Raw genomic sequence first — 17,827 nt, 5'->3', positions numbered from 1 at the left:
GAGGGACCGCCAAACTTTTTCACAGCAGTCATACTACTTTGCATTCCTACCAGCAATGTATGAGGATTCTAATTCCATTATACTTCACCAACACTTAAAAGCCATCCTAGTAGGTATGAAGTGCTAGCTCATTGTGGTTTTGATTTGCATTTCTCTGCTAACTAAGGATGTCAAGTATCTTTTCACGTATTTATTGGCCATTTGTACATCTACCCTGTGGTCCTGCATGGCCAAAACAATTTGCACTCCCATCTTTTTTTCCATTTGCACAATGGTGCCTTTCACAGCCCACAGGAAGAGACCCAGATTCATTCATTAAGCAAAATCCGTCTTCAATCACACATTCAGCAAATATTTATTAAGCGGCACATCTCTCATGGTGATAAACACCGGAAACATAGGCCTGAGAAAGGCACTGCTGTACAGAGTTTTCAATTAGTTCAGCAGAACAAACATAAAAAGACTGCTACCAAAAATAAACAAACAAACAAAAACCCAGCAAGCAGAACGACTGTAGAGGTTACCTGAGAATGGGATCTCGGGAGTCTCTCATCTCTCTGTATCTGTCGTACATGGGATCTCGGTGATCTCGAAAATTCCTAGTTTCTCTTAGGTCACGAAAGTCTCTAAGATCCCTCATGTCCCGAGCATCACGCATACTTCTGCTGTCTCGGTGATCCCGAATGTCTCTGCTATCTCTGTGGTCCCGCAAATCTCGGGGGTCTCGCATGTCTCTGCCATCTCGAGCATCCCGGCCATTCCTGCCGTCCCTGGGCTCTCTTCTTGGACTTCCTCGAATGGGCGATCGATCACGTCTTGTATCTCGACTATCTCCAAAGCCATATGGATCTCTGTGGGAGGGGGCAAGAAGATGCTAAGACAAAGGAACTGAAGGAGTCTACCCTTGAGCTCTTTACTGGAGAAAGCCCCCACCCTCCAAGCATTTTTCTCTAAAACACAGCAGTCAGTGAGAAATAAGATTAAAATTTTAAAGACAGTCACCCATCTGGTCAGCAAATAAAGACTAGCATGTTTTAGAATCTCCAAAGATTAGGATATTCAAGGAAGAATGTATGATCCAGAGCCAAGGGTTTTGACTGGGGTCATAGTGTTTATGAGACTTTGTGAGGTAAGTCAATATTCTGTATACATGTCAAACTATCATCTCTATCTCAACAGGTTTTCAAAGTGAAAGGGTCTTCCCTCATTCATCTCCTCCCACCAAACTTATTTGAAAGAGATTTTAAAAGGGGAGAATAGTTGCAGGGGTCGGGGGGTGTGTGTGTCATAATAAGGGGCAAGACTCATGAAGAAAAAATGAGCAAATGACACAATTTCATACAAGGTTGGCACAATTTCATACAAAGTAACGGTGATCCAAGGAGTTATCCTTAAAAGTACAGAAAACGTTACTTTAAAAAACATCGAGCAGGATCAATCAAATAAAGGGGGAAAAAGGGAAGTGCAATATGAGACACACAGTCAAGTATAGGAGGAACACTCTATCTTCTTAACATACGAGTAGTGGTCTCTCTTAGTCTAAAGTTTAAGTAGAACCTGGCTCCTTCTGGTCAAGGTGTTCTTTGTTTAAAACCAAAACAGTGTTTGAAGTCACAGGTGTTCAGCCTGATCTGATTCAATACTCTTCATGAGACTACCCTACTAGGAACTCATTCTCAACATGTTTAAAATTAAACTTCTTATTCAACCCACTCAGGCACAGTCAGACCTTTTCACTTATGCCAAAAATCATCTTCCCAATTACCAAGGTTTAAGTTCTTGAGAGTTAACTTTGACTTTTCTTCCCTATCAAGTTACTTGAATACTCTTTGCTTTTCTTGTTCATTCCCATTGGACTTTTAAGTTCAATCCAAACCCTTATTCTATGCTCCATCACCAAGAATTTTTAAGATATAAAAACAAAATCCAATCTTTCAGATTTCAATTCTTTCAGCAAATAGCAGATAAACCATCGATTTCCACCTGTTACCAACTGCAGCTTGGCTATCACGCTTCTGGGCACTCTTCCCTAACAAATTTGGCCCCTTTCCATTTATTATTTCTCCCTCATTTCCTGATCCAACTTCCTTAGTTCTACTTAAGCTGGTCTTATGATTTAACTCACATGACTTATTTCAGTATTTCTGTTCATATGGCTTTTCAACGTGGAATGATTTTCCTGTACTAACTCAAGTATCATCCAATGCTCAAAGGCAAGTTCATGTCCCATGTCTTCCCCAAAATATTCTCTAATCTCTTGAGTAACTACTGATCTCTCCTGCTAAACTCTTAGAGCACTTACTATTACTCATCTAGATCTGATTTACCTTTTTACAATGTCTCCTTTTAAGACCCGTTTTAAGGATTACCTCCTCCATAAAGCCAGCCCTGAACTCTTGATCTTTTCCAGCAAATAGGCCCCTCCTCCAGTCATTTCCATCTCAATAAATGGCACATCTACCTACTCAGTAGCTCAAGCCAGGAAACTGGATGTCATCCTTTCTTTAAAGCCCTATCCACTCTTCCAATGACATTTCCAAAATGTGTTCTCTCTCTGAAATTGACATCCATTCTGCCCATGTTTCTTTATCTCCATAGGTACCACTGAAGCCCAACCCCAAACCACCTTTCCCCAAAACCACAGCAGAGCCTTCTATAGTCTCCCCATTTCTGCTCTTGCCTGTTTCCTAATCTTCTTCTAGATTACTCTAGAACCATCTTTTAAATATGTAAAACCCTTCACTGGTTTCCCACAGTATTTAGAATTCAGTCCAATGTCTCTACTGAGGCTAATAAGATTCTGCCCTGCCTCAGCTCTTGTCTTCGCCAACCTTATTCCGCCCCCTCCCTAGTCTGCGTCTTTCTTACCATATTGAATTTTCAGCTGTAACTAGTCAAGGTTTTCCCCAATGCCTCTCATTGTGCAGCAGGAACTACTCCACAGTCATTTTTCCAGGTCTCAGGCTTAAGCATCCCTTACTCCATGATTCTGTTAGTTTAAAACTTTATCTTTGGTCCCTAAATTCTGGCCACCTTCTCTCATAGCACTGTTTTCACTCATGTTATTTATCACAATTTGATGTCACATATCAATTTACTTAATGCCTGTCTGCCCTACTAGACTGCAAGTCCATGAAGACAAGGACTGTCAGCTTGACTTCATGATAAAGCCACTACATAGGCTTATATTGTCTGGCATAGAGCAGATGCTCCATGAACCTGTTAAACAAGTCTTGCTCTGCATACATATTTCTATTGCTGCACTTATCACACTGTTCTGTAGTTATTTGTTTGCAATGGCTTCCCTACCAAACAGTAGTAAGCTCACTTGAATGCTTTGTATCCACAGGACACAGCACAGAGTTCAGTAAATGTTTAATAAAATGAATTATTCAACTAAACTGTAAGCCTCTCAAGAGCAGGCATCATGTCTTCCTCATATTTTTGTCACCTACCATGATTACACATATAGACATTCATCATGATGCCCTCAGCTTGGAAGAAAACCTCATTTTCACTTCATCCACATGGTCACAACAAAAACAATTTAAATGCCAACTTTGTTTCTATGAAAAGTCCTTGTCATATGTTTTAAGGCTCATAAGTACTCTTGATTGGTGGGAGCAAACATATGGGAGAACAGAGGATTTAAACGAGGATGGCTAAAGATTTTTCCTACTAGAATAAAGTGCAGAGTAACCGAGATTCTTACTTCAACTTTTATTATGTCATATAATCCCTCTAACATATGTAACATCTGATATACTGTATATTGTGGGCAAACATCTAGGATCCAATGGGAAGGGACAACTGTCAAGTATTTCTGGATTAATGATCAGCAGATAAACCTGCCTTGGGGAGCAGTCAGAAATAAGTCATTAGAGGTGGAATCAGATTTCAAGTGCTCTTTGGCAATCAAGGCTGAAAGAGATCATGAACCTGACAGACCACAGACCACACACAAAGCCGTAGGCTGGAGAAAACGGGGTGGGGGGTGGGGACAGGGATACCACCACATCAGGCACTTTTCACAGTCCTAGGACGATTACAAATGCCACATCTGGTTCTCATTCTTTTGAATCCACTGAAATACCTTACTCACCTGCCGAGAGTTTATTCCTGGAGGTTGACCACAATACCCTAGATTCCCAAAGTCCAGGTTCATGCTTCTAGTTTGAGAAGGTAAGCAGTCTATGTGCAACAAAACTATAAATTCCCCCTTAATTACCTTGGGGGTAAAAATGTAGAAGAGATGATATTCACAAGGGAAAGAAGAACCAAAGGAGTAGCAGAAGCAGGGACAGAGAGGATAGCAAGGCTCTAAAATGAAAAGGGAAAGCTTTCTTTTCTCCAAAAGACAAGCAGCATGGCAGACTGCTTTTCTTCTGGAGACAAAAACAAAACAACCCTTTAGGAGCCAAACAAAGACCTCCCCAGAAAAAACGGATCCTGGTGTTGGCCCCAGCATCTTTCTCAAAATAAGAACCAGATGACAAAAAGGTGGTACAGTGTGCAGGATTCAGAGTGCCGCAAGGATGAAGCCTGCTGAACAAGATGCTTGGCCTCAAATAACAAGTGGGTTAGAGGCAAGTTTCTGGAGAATGAAGTTCACTAGATCATCCCATGGTACCAAAGTTGTTTAACTGGAGACCAATGCACTGTACCCTCAGGTACTAGGTCACCAGAAGCTAAAAAGAAACTGAACAACAGTTAGAACTTCAGAACCAGAGTCCACAAACTGAAAGCAGTTGATAAACATCACTAAAATCCTGTTGCAAATTCCTCATCTATTCAGCAGGAGGGGGCAAAGCCAAATGCTCTCTTGCCTTGAGAGACACGGTAGTCACACCATTTGCAAACATCTGAGAGGTAAGGAGGGATGGATGAAGGAAAAGACCATGGCTCAGATGGCAAGTGATATGCTCCTGGTAGAAGTGCTTCTCGTCCTGAGGAGCACCAGGCATTTGAGAGCTCTTGGACAACTGATGGACTCTGAGCTTCTCTTTGGCTAGAGACAGCCTCAAGCCCAGGATGGTGTTCTTTGGCCTTGGCTGTTCAGAAGGTCAGGGAGGAAGGCCTCTGTCCTTGTCTTTGTCAGCATCTCCTTTTTCCTTTCTGTTCACTGGAATATTTTCCTTCTAAAGCCAGCCTTTTTTCTCCTGAAAAAAAAAATCCATCAGCTCTTTGTATTTCTGTTCTGTCACAGATACTGTCCACAAATACCATTCTCTAAATGGCTGGCTGCTGTGTGATGTTGATCCCCCACCAGGAGCTCCATGCTGCCATCAGAAACAGGGACAACAGACTTGTACAGAATTTTGCCATTGGGTGCAGGAAGGATAACGGGGTACAACAAGCAATCACACCTTACAGATCCAAATTTTGTAAGTGCCCATGCTTCTCCCTAGAAAGCGCACTGATAATTTTCTCAAACACAAATGTGACTCTTCTGTTGGTAGAGAGGTGGCACTTGCTGAGAACTGACGGATCTTCTTTAAGTGTTAGTGCGCAGGTAATCACAGCCTGGAGTCTTTAATTGTGAAGCCCACCTAGAGCTAGGGCAGTCTCACACCCAAGAAGCAAGCAGTTATTAAAGGAATTAACACTGTGGATACACAAAAATCACCTCAGGCCACGTAAGAAACTTGTCTGCAGTTAGGCTTTTTCTTTTCTTTTTTAAAAAACTGAAACATAGCTGACAATGGCCAGGTTATTTCTGATGAACCAATCCTTGACGACTTTCACCAATGAGGCACCAGGCCTAACATTCTTCACGAATACCTAGAGAAATTCTCTGCAGAGGTCTCGATGTAGACAAGTTAACTCTATTTGCTTTTCCTCAGGTCACGCAGGAAGGTTTAGGAAGTAGAGTATCACTTAGAGGCCATGTCTGCAGAAGGTTATGTTCCAAAACCTGGACTGCTCAAGTGCTGAGCTGAAGATGGAAACTGAGAGCTGAGGTACGACCAGAATCATGATCCAGTCTCCGAGCGTGGTTAAGGACTGACGCCTAGCACCAATGCTAGACCACTTGCACGGTAACTATGCAATGCTCTCAATGTGCACAGTGGAGTTCAATGAAGTGCTCCAAGGGTTAAATGACGAGAATTCAGGCTGAAATGTGATCCAGAGCAGGGATCCCTGATGCAGAATTCTGTGCTTGGCTGGGCCAGAACCGTCAGAACCACATCCCAACAGCCGGAGTCATTAGTGAGGCATATTACTGAACGGTGAGCAATACCAGCAGAACTGTGGCTTACAGAGACATTTGAAGAGGTGATAATCCTGTGAAAATTCCCAAAGATACTGAGGTGTTTTGACACTCAAGGTTAAAGTCCAGCAAAATAAGGTGTTACAAAGGTCTTGCCAGCATGCTTAGAAACAATTTTCTTAAAAAGTAGCAACACTGAAGACACAGAGTTACAACTTAAGGGAAATGCTTGCTATAGGTAGCTTTTTTTTTTTTTTTCCTTTCTGTGAACAAGGCATTCCTCCATGGCTGGGGGCACATAAAATGTTTAGGGTTGCTGAATGAAGTCAGGTGGATTGCTGTCAACATACTGATACACTGGAATTATCTCAAGGTTTTGACTGGAAGCACGCACCTGAGGAGAGCACACGCTAGCCAGTGTTCACCCTCAGAGAAATGATTAGCCCCTTCCAGACTAGTGTCTTAAGAAGAACATACGATAAGCACAATGATCAAAACGTTAGTGTTCTATTTTGAATACAACATTCAATTTGACTTTAGGGTTTGAAAATTTTAATTTTTAAATGGAACAAAACTGGGACTCTGCTTAGACTTTTAGATGGGGCTCAGAATAGATTTTTTTTTTAAAACTAAATGTGAATATTCCTCTTCCCCAAACCTTACTGAGTATGACTATATGAAACTTAATCATGCTAAACAACACTTTGAGGAACCCAGTTAGGGACGGATCACCAAGAAGACTGATCTTCAATGGACCTTTAATTAGCCTAGCTGTCCCTCCTATTGACTATAAATAAAGCGGGAAGCCACAGCCCAATCCACGTCCCAAATGACCTCATCTTAGAATTTATTTTTGAGGAAGACGATATATTAAAATGAAAATATAAGTGACGTATGTTTATAAATCTGGTAAGGAGAACACTTTAAAAGGCCCCCTCCAATGTTGTTTGTATGTTTATCTTTGGGAGTGGGGATATAAAAAAGAAAGAAAGAAAGCATTCTTCCATTACAGATGAAATTATAGAGTTGCATTTTAGGCTGGGATGAAATTAGTTAATGCTCTGGCAATGGCAATATTGGATTTTAAGCAGGGGAGTAAGCTATTTCCCCAACACTGCCAATGCTTAGTGAATACCTACAATAATGGGAAATGTTAAAAGCATCTGGTTAGGTATACTTTTAGTGGAATGACATAAAACATTCTTATCATAGCACAAATGAGAACTACTTTTTATTCTGTGATGTGCAGTCCCACCTCCTTTTTGCCTGCGGAAACATTACCCAGACATCACAGACATCATGAGGATACAGAGAGCAGGAGGATTTCACTAGGGGAGTGTCTTTATAGTGACCAGTTCTACACTCCTGTAAGCTACCTACTTCAGAAACATACACATTTGAGCTCCTTGGAAACTGGATATACACATCTCCTTTCAAGTCATTTAGCAACCACAGCTTCCAGTGGAGCCCATATGTCTGACCATTAGATGCAAACTCTCAGTCACTTGTATTTCATGTTTACTGGGGCAACGAGGAGCAACACTGAAGGGACTGCCCAACATCTGCAGCGTGGTTAGATGCAGCACAACGGAAACAGACTTATATGGATCTGCTGAAGTTCCAGAGCATTCATTTATGTTCTTTAGGGCACTCACACATACACACAAAATCAATCAATATACTATTTACCTGCAAGCTGCAGGCATTCCTTATGGTGTCAGAGAAAACAAACAGAATACCAATGTGTATGCTCACTTCTGCAGTGAAACCAATGGATGACCAGGGCATCCAGCTAACAGCTGTGGTGCAGCTATAACTGTGGTGTTAGATTCAACTTCCAGGCAGAGTGTTCAAAGAACCTAACTGAAATCAGCAGCATTACTTTGTCCCTAAGGTCTGCTTGAACTCTGCAGAACATACCCGTGTAATTTAATCCTGGTAGCTTAGAAAATACCATCAGGTCCAAGTGGGCACATATACAAACACAGAGCAACCAATCCTTCCTATAAGTAGGTAACAAACTATAGGCGTTTTTGTTTCAAAGCAGGACGGCTGTATGTTACGTGTAAGTGCCCAGGTAGTTGGGTATACCCCCAAGTGACCTGTGGAGCTACCAGTACAGACTAGGATTTGTTGTACTCAGCATGTTCAGTCATCATATGAAATGTAGTTTCCTGTGGTATATAGTTTAGGTACACAATTTACTGTGGGAAACTGGCATTTTACTTAGGGGCAAAGGCAAAATCCATACTGAATATCCACTTGGGCCATGAGGAGACACCAGATATGAGATATGTATGTCTGCATTCCACACAAAACTGCACACACTGCATCCACTTGTGTGCTATTTATGAGGCCAGACAGTTTGAATACAATATACTCATCTTTGGTGTAATGGCAACATTAATGAGGCTCTTCTTTGGGATGAATTTAATGCGTATCTTGAGGGTACACATCAGGACTATCTCTTGTAAATAGTGGAAGACTATTTGGGGAAATGCCTTTTATTTCCAGGAAAACTAAGAAAAAGGGAGACTTCTAGAGGTAGGGTGTTTTTGCCCTTTTTATTTCCCCTCAATGGGTAACCCAAGCATGCGAGCGCACAGGGGATCTGCAGCACAGGCACAGTAGCAATCTCTCAAGCAGCACTTTCTGTAAACCTGGGTGAACATCTGGACCGGCAGCCATGTGGAATGAAGAGTCGAGCCTGCTGCAGGGCAGCGCAGCACACACCAACGACCCTCGGGCACTCCTGCTGTGGAGGCTCCCACTGACACGTGAGCGGGGGACACACAGAGGTTTATCCTCTTCCAATCGCCTGCAACTCACGGTGCAAGCTGAACTTGCTGGGTTTGCCACGGAAAACAAAGCTTCCTCTGCATCTCCTGATGTATGTTCTAAAAAAGCAGCAAGGCCCTTCACACAGGTTCACGTTCTTATTGTTTGCTTGTGCGTTTCTGATTTCTTGGGGGGAAGAAAAGACCCTTGATGTACGAAGTTGGGCTTAACTCCCCAGAGCCCAACTCTCCCAAGGTAACTCACTGCTTCAGGGTACTTTACCTTCGTGTGGGGCTGGGTCTTGATGGAGCCGTATTCATATTTCTTCTTTCCGCTGCCTTATTAATATCTGAAAAGAATAATCAACCCATCTGTTCAATGCTACGGAATAAAAACAAGATCATCAGCACATTTCAAATGAAAGCAACAACAAAAAAACTACAATGACAACCAGATGGTGTAAGAAAATCCATTCAGCAGACGCATAGTCACTTGGGCAATTTTTATTAAGTTACAGCAGTACGTTGTCATGGCTTGGTAGAGAATGTCCCTCAGTTTTCTAGCTAACACATAATTTGTGTAAAACTGATTATGTCAAGGCTTTAACACTGCCAAGCCTAAACCTAAAAACTTCCCCCTCCAAAAGGGGAAAAGGTTGTCTTCTGAACTCTTGGAGAGCCAGATGTGTGATTCTTTTTTGAGGGGAGGAGAAAGAAAGAAAGAGAATTTTAAAAAGAGAGAGAGAGCAAGGGCAAGTAGTTCCATTTTATATTACAAGGAAGTAATGGCTGGAATTCAGTCTTAAAACATCTAATAATCCATGAAGCAGGGGCTCCTTTTAGTTTGCCTTGTGGCATTCTATGGGTAGAATCTTCCAGAATGAGATGTAGGAAATAAATTAATTTTTTTCTAAACAAGGCATATGACCTGTTAATATTTATAACCCTCATAGCTAAGTACCTAAGAATAAGAACTGGCATTTGGTATAGTAAGGTTAAGTAATAAAACACTCATTGTAAGTTTTCACTACAGAAGCCTGGCATATACAACTAGATAAAGAACAGTGAAAACATAAACTCACAGAAGCCAACCTGTGCAGTTAAAGCCTCTCGGTTAAAAACAAAACAAACCCTACTTTGCAAAAACTGAAGCAAGTAATAAAAACACCATATGTAAGTAAGAAATAAAAGAAATATCTCAAGAAATGTACCAATCTATGCTCAAAGATAACACCTGATAATTTTTATATGCCTTAAAAAATAAGCATATTAAAAATTTCATACTTTAGTATATGGAGAAATAAAACTGCTTTCTGCTGCAGTGTAATTTTATTCCCCTTGTTCCATATTAAGCAATTAACAGTGTATCTAATAATGACATTAAATGGTATTAAACAATCATATAATTAGGATTTAAAACAGTGATTTTAAGTAGCTTTGAAAATAGTAATTATGTGTATGAAAAATTCTAACCAGTGTCTTATCACATGAAAGACCAGAGTAATGACAAAACTTAAAGAGGTCTTATATGTCTTTCCCCTGCTATGTTGTCAACTATTGTGTTCCTGTTCAAGTAAGAATGATCTTCAGTTCCATTTTAGGTCAGAAGCCCCTTATCTTTAGGAGAATGGCTTTTGACCAAACTGAAGGTTACACATCTAAACAGTCACAGAAGTACATTCTATGTAAACTGCTTCTTAAGTTTCTAACTGAGCAGACACAACCCCTCTACCTTTATAAAGAATCAGAAAACATGTTCTACACAGAAATTGGCCAGTAATACCTGACCATGGGTTTGGTATTGCATGTTACAAGTTACAACCCTTAAAATTCACTAAGGCCTGACTTTTTTTTTTTTTTAATATTTATTTATTTGGCTGCACTGGGGTCTAGTTGCAGCATGCAGGATCTAGTTCCCTGACTGGGATCGAACCTAGGCCCCCTGCATTGGGAGTGCAGAATCTTAGCCACTGGACCACCAAGGAAGTCTCAAGTCCTAAAATATTAACACATGTTATATAATGGCAGATCATACAGGGAGTTCTATTTGTAATTGTGAAGAGTATCAGGTTCAGGCTTAGAAGGGCCTACTGACCTAGTCCGCCCACTTACTTTGTACTGCTTTCTAACACAGGGTGACTATGATTCAGAGAGAAATGTAAAGTCTTTGATTATTTAAGCAGTTTTCAAAGTATCTCTGGAATACATGGGGAGTGGTGTTAGTGGCATGCACATTTCTTTTAGATAAGGACCATATTTCCCAGCAGGATTCCATGTATTATTAAAGAGTCATGTAAATAAAACTCATCTAAACACTGACTTGACTCAGCAAACATTTAGGTGAGAATATGGAACACAAGGTACTACTATAACTGGTGTCTATAAATACTATATAATTTTGCCCTCATCATATGAAAAGGACTACTGCACTGTATATTTAGTGGCCCCCCTGCGAGGGCCACTAAATATAGGACTGGGGAGATCAAAATACTCATGGTACCATATAACTTTGGGGCAAAACTGGTTGCAGTTAGAATGAAGGAGGTAAATATTTTCCTTTGAAGTTCGTGAAATTCTTTGCAATCACTTGAAAGATTATTTTAAAAATTCAAGATTGTATCTTTAAACCATTCTGACTGTAATTTGCCTCCTAGTATCCATTTTCATGGAGGAGTCCAAAGTAATTGTTTTTGGATGGTGTGGCTTAAGTTTCTTTTGCAGAAAAGAGAACTCTTAGACCATTTTCTTAATTTTAGGGGTTAGCAAACTTTTGGTATGGTATAGCAACTGTTTGTTTATTCATTCCTATTAAAGAGATCCTTAAATCTCCACCTTGAGTAAGATACGGACAAAATGAAACTTGAAACATTTTGCTAGTCTCACTGCCATGTAAGAGGACTGCTCAGGTTACACTAGAGGTGGAGGCGTTTTCAGTAAGAGTTACGAAAAACTATCATCACCACCAATTCACATACACAAACAGTTCTAACATATGTGCACACAGAACTTTTGGAAAACCTAAGAATTCAGAAATACAGAAAGAACAGAGAAGCTACCAAAAGTACAAATAACTTCAGAGAGCTGATCACGGTACAACAAAGATTTGAAGCAGCAGAAAAAACAAACCAACAAACCAAAACCTTGTACCATCCCAATTTTCTGTCACATAATTTGAAAACCCATCAACTAGAGGTTCATTTGAACAAGTTTCAATTTGAAAATGCAAATACTGGGAGTAGTAAAGGGTTTTTTGGTATTAATTAATTGAATCAGATTATTTTCTTTCTAAACCCTTACTGAGATACAAAATTTACACCAAACAAATAGAAATGATATGAATGTAAAGGATAAGGGAAAACAGAAAGACAATTCGGGAATCTTTCTGGATGTTAGAGGGGAATCAAAATTGGAGGGAATTTAATCAACAGGAGGGCAGTGGTAACTTAAAAGAATCTCCAAGGAGAGGTGGAATGCCTCTTCTGCCTAAAAAAGGGAAGAAATAGTGCTTCTTTTTCTTCCTGCTTTATTTTATCTGGGGCAGCTCAATCTCAGTGTCTCTTCCACCTCAGCTTGGTTGGTAGTTCTACACTTTTGTCAATTTATTAGCAATGTGAATACCATTCAAAGTCACCATTACCACAAGGTGCTTAACCTTCACCTGAATATCTATAACTTCTATGGGGTAAAAATAGTTAAAAGCACTTCTCTAGTAAGAATTTTTAGACAAGAAAAACAGCACCAACCGAAGGAATTCACATAAAAGGGGAAAAAAAAATGGAAAATAATCTGGAAAATGTTATACAGGAAGCAGCAGAGCTGTTTTAAATCACAAAAGAACAGGGGTAAAGAACTCCCAAAGGAAGGCACAATGCTTAATCTACAATTTTATTTTAGACTAATATGCCAGACAGAGTTCACACAATGGTACTCAGATATGCTATAAATAAAAATGCATGTTTCATTCATAGTTTCACGAACTGGTTTGCTCTATTTTTCAACTGTACCACCACAAAACAATTCTTTTCACCGTAAAACCAATTTTTATACTTCAAAGACGGTCACAATGGAAAACAGGACTATTCTCAACAAGTGCAGTGTGAACTGTAACATCTGACAGTGCCAACTCTGGTTGTTGAAATAAGTCCTAACCACTGGACTGCCAGGGGATTCCCTACAATTTCAAGAAATGATTACAAATGAAATAAAGCTTGCCAATAGGTCTAGCTGAAAAGCAACCAACAACTAGGAATTATTAAATTGGAAATACATGATGACAAAGATAATGCTACTTGAGAAACCATACTGACAAGACAGTGACTATGAGACAGTAACTCCCAAAATTGGGGAAAGGATAGGACTTCTCACTTACACCATATTTATGAAGATGACTTTGATGATATATTGTACCATTAGGGATATTATGAGTTATACTGTAAAGTTAGGGATAAGAGAATGCTTGGCTTGCTGCTTCTAAATTGATGCTTTAAGCTCACTCTGAAAACTACACAATCCCTCATATTTGGTTATCTCCTTCAATTTCTAATTGAAATAATTATTGTATCCTTAATGGTATTAGGATGTTATTCCAAGGAACAGAAATGGTGGAAACAATATAACTTATACTTACAAAATACTTACTCTGCCCCAGAGCCTGTACTAAGAACGTTATGTACATTATCTCAAGCAAACCTTTCTACAACTCTTGGAGTTGTATTATGATCTCTATTTTGAGAATGAGGAAATTTGAAGTTTAGAGAAATTAGGTGACTTATCTGAGGTCACAAGATGATCAAAAGGCAGAGCTAGAACTCAAAACCAGGTGTGCCTGACACTAACATGCTTAAACACGTTATGCTGCCTCCAACAGGGAGTAGAAAGACCTGACTTCCATTCTGAACACTGGTGAGAGCTCCCTGATCAGATGCTGATGGGGCCTGGAAAAGGCGGTCTATGCTGGGCACACTGGTGTTTAAGTGCCCCAGACACTCAACAGGGTAGGATCTGCTTATTCAACTACAACTTTGATTTCTATCACCTGAAACAACAATGTTCGTGGCTTTTACTACTGACATTCTATTCACTGTAACACCTCAGACAAAAATTCTCTATCAATATTTAATTTCTGGCCCTTTTTACTTCTTTTGAGGAAAGAACCTTGGTTGGAATCAGCAAATCTGAGTTCTAGTCCTACTTTTCTGGGATGTGGGGGAAGGGATTTAGTCAAGTCACTTGATTTCTCTAAACCTGATAAAATGGATATTCTACCTTATTTGTTATACTGATTCAAGAAGAATATTAACTAAGAGAAAAAGCTCCCTAATTTGGACCAACAAAGGTTGAGCTAATCTAAACTACTAAAAAAGTTGGAGCAACAAAATTTCAAAATATAGGTTCATTTAAAAAAGTAAAATTTCAACTGAACTGTACAAGTAGAGATCCTTGTGCTGCACTTAGTCTCTCAGTCGTGTCCCTTAGCCACTCAGTCGTGTCCAACTCTTTGCGACCCCATGGACTGTAGCCTGCCAGGCTCCTCAGTCCATGGGGATTCTCCAGGCAAGAAACACCAGAGTGGGTTGCCATGCCCTCCTCCAAAGGATCTTCCCAACCCAGGGATTGAACCCAGGTCTCCCACACTGCAGGTGGATTCTTGACCTTCTGAACCACCAGGGAAGCCCAGAGATCCTTAGAAAACTAAATTAATGAACTTAAAAAGTACTGTTTGTAATTAGGACATCAAATGCTTCTATACATAACCACGCATCACACTCTGTACTAGGTCTTAAGACATATGGAAATAACAAGGCTTAAGTCTCTGCCTTAAAGGAGTTCACTGTTTAATAAAGAAAAGAGGCACATGTATACAGATAATCACAACATAATTTAAAATGGGCTTACAGCAGAGATAAAGAAGGCCTACCTATGCGTATGTGTGTGTCAGGGCAGAGAGAACACTGGGAGGAATAGGGGACGAGGGATGGGTGGAAGAGGTTGGAAGGCCTAAAAATAACATTTAAACTGAGTCTTGAAGAATGAGTTTACCAGAAAATAGAGAAGTCACTGCAGCACATGCAAAGGGAAAGGAATGGTCTGAAGGGCACAGTAAGTAATACTGTAGGAAGTCTACTGTAGGAAATGGGATGATAGGAGCAGGAAAAGAGAGGAATTACAGATGCAAGCCAGAGCAGACTAAATAACAAAAAAATCTCTGCTATGGGAAAGGAAGAAACTGGTGGCAGGAGGGCATGTTAGGAGGCTATGAACTGAACTACCATAAACAAGAGTTTCAGTGAAGTCAAATTAATGAAGGTTTACTCTATGTTTATTATTCAAAATAATAGGGGATTATTTAAATCTATGACATTCAAAATATTGCCCATTAAAATAATGTTCCTTGAAGATCATTGGTTTGACACTGAAGGGACTAGAGGGGAGAAAAATATCTAAAAGTTATGATTTTTACCTTCAAAAAAGGGATATAAAATGAACTGATGGCTAGAGGACTCATTATTTAATTAGCTAACCATCCACTGATCAGGAACAAATAGACAACAAACCTTATTTTTTCTAAAATCTTACATTTATCATCTTTAAGTGTACAGTTCAGTAGTGTTATGTATATTCACAAATATAAACAGCTGGGCAATAGGTTTCCAAAACTTTTTCATCTTACAAAATTAACTCTCTTACACCCATTAAACAACTACCCATCTTCTCCCCGCCCATATATATTTTTTCTTTTCATTCTCAACATCACATTTCTTTAATGAAGATACGTAAGTGCCACCTGAGAAGATGTTTAAAAATGGGATTTCCAGACCCCTTCTCAAACTTTCAGTATCTGAGGATAGAGCCTAGGAATCCAATCCACACTTAAGCAAGTTTATTGGTAGGTATTTGGGAACTACAGTGCTACTCTATTATCTATTTATTCCTGTAGTTTATACAGAACGTATACTTAAGTCCTCCATTTAAAAACCTCTCTAAACTCCTGTGTTCAAGGGGGAATAGTTCATAAACTGTTACAAAGAACATGTCACAACAATGGCTAAAATCTGCAGACTGGTCAACTGGGAGTGGGGATGGGAAGCTGCACCCAAGAACATGTATTTCCAACGAGCTGTTTCTAGTGACTCTGATGCTGTCCTAATGTAATCTTCCCAAAGGCTGAAAAAAAGTTCAACTATATATTTAAAACTCTAAGTTTTAAAACTGAATGAAAATCATCTTTTTCCTATTTTTTCTTTTGGATATCAAAAGTCATTTCTGAAGAGAGATTAAAAACAAACTTCTTGTATCATCTCTATCTCAGTCTCCAACTGCATAATTAAGTATGCAACCTAAAAGCCAAATGACTTGTAATTCAAAGTTCTTCACAGCTTGCTCACTAGCTGCAGAATCAACCTAACTTTCAGTAATTCTATCATTCCAGATCCAAACCAGGAGACCACTCAAAATATTTTTTAGAGCTAAAGTTGTAAGCCATTCTGCTTTATAACTGTTCATTAATGCAACTTAAGTTCTCCTGCTCTTTGCCTAAAGTTGTTGGTCTTTGCATAGGTCAACAATAATGTTTTGAACATGAAATAAAAGGAAAAAGAGTCTTATGGTTTGGAAAAGTTCTGATTTTTTGAGTGGAATTATTTTCTTAACATTAATGCAATTAGTCCAGTTGACCTATTATCTTTCATTTTTTAGTGATAAGATAAAGAATGAAAATGACCATCCCTATAAATATTCATATTTGGCAGTAATAAAACCACCATTTAAAAAGCAGCAGGCATGCTGGCATCACATATTTAGCTGTCAGTATAGTTCATATTTCCCTCATGTGCTGCTGCCTCAGACAGCGCCCTAACACTGATCCTTTCCTTAATGCCTCTCACTAATGAGAATCACAGAGGGTAATTTTCTGTTGCTTACTGCCCTTTTAACTTCTCAGTAGTTTACTTCAAGTTACTGAATAGTCTAGGCAAATGTTTATGCTGTTCACAGGACAAACCTTTAGGCACAAAAAGGCTGATGGAGCTTTTAAAGTGTTTGTCTTAAAGACATATGGTCAGTATTAGTTAACAGCAAGGTACAGAGAGCAAATCTAGAGTAGCACAAAGAGTAGTCGGTTTGGGGGAACACTACAACCGTAAGCTGTTCGTGGGAGGAGAGCAAGAGAAAGGCATCAGGATACCTTCCTCTCTTGAACATCCACACTGCATATGTTTAGTATGTTAAAGCCTCTGAGAAGTTCTGGAGTAAGGACGCTGCTTTTTTACCTTAACATTTCCCAATTTTACTTGACCACAAAATCTTTAAGATATAAGACTGGTCTACCTATCTCACAAGAGGACAGAAGGGAGAAAATGAGTTGGTATTTGTAAACCTGCTTTGTGAACCATAAGCACTGCCTGTTGTACTTTATCATCACCACCAAGAGTAACAGAGAGTGTAGGAAGAGATGGTTAATTTCTCCTGTGGAGCGTCAAAAACAAAGAAACAATGTAAATGGAACCCAACAGAATGTTAAATATAGTTCCTCCAAAGGTTTTCCATTATTTTTTTAAATAAATTTATTTTAATTGGAGGCTAATTACTTTACAATATTGTAGTGGTTTTTGCCATACATTGGCATCAATTAGCCATGGGTGTACATGTGTCCCCATCCTGAACCCCCCTCCCACCTCCCTCCCCATCCCATCCCTCAGGGTCATCCCAGTGCACCAGCCTTGAGCACCCTGTCTTACGCATCGAACCTGGACTGGCAATCTATTTCACATATGATAATATACATGTTTCAATGCTAGTCTCTCAAATCATCCCACCCTAAGGTTTTCCATTCTTAAAAGCA

At 39.6% G+C, this 17,827-nt stretch overlaps 1 protein-coding gene across 3 annotated transcripts in view; it reads right to left on the bottom strand.

Annotated features, from left to right (window-relative positions):
* Positions 1-17,827, bottom strand: part of NCOA5 (nuclear receptor coactivator 5) — a 28,340-nt gene that overhangs the window by 8,192 nt on the left and 2,321 nt on the right. For 2 of the 3 annotated variants that reach the window (XM_027558388.1, XM_027558389.1), the window contains exons 2-3: positions 9,272-9,338; positions 525-851 (exon numbers count right to left, since the gene is read on the bottom strand). In XM_027558388.1, the coding sequence (XP_027414189.1) occupies positions 525-851; positions 9,272-9,309 (365 nt within the window). In that variant the 5' untranslated portion in view covers positions 9,310-9,338. The remainder of the gene's footprint in view (positions 1-524; positions 852-9,271; positions 9,339-17,827) is intronic. The other variant, XM_027558387.1, reaches the window with a different exon arrangement.

Source organism: Bos indicus x Bos taurus, chromosome 13 (assembly GCF_003369695.1).
Source record: "Bos indicus x Bos taurus breed Angus x Brahman F1 hybrid chromosome 13, Bos_hybrid_MaternalHap_v2.0, whole genome shotgun sequence".
Lineage (NCBI taxonomy): Eukaryota > Metazoa > Chordata > Mammalia > Artiodactyla > Bovidae > Bos > Bos indicus x Bos taurus.
The sequence above is the reverse complement of the archived record's forward strand: the minus strand, read 5'-3'. Positions and strand labels throughout refer to the sequence as shown.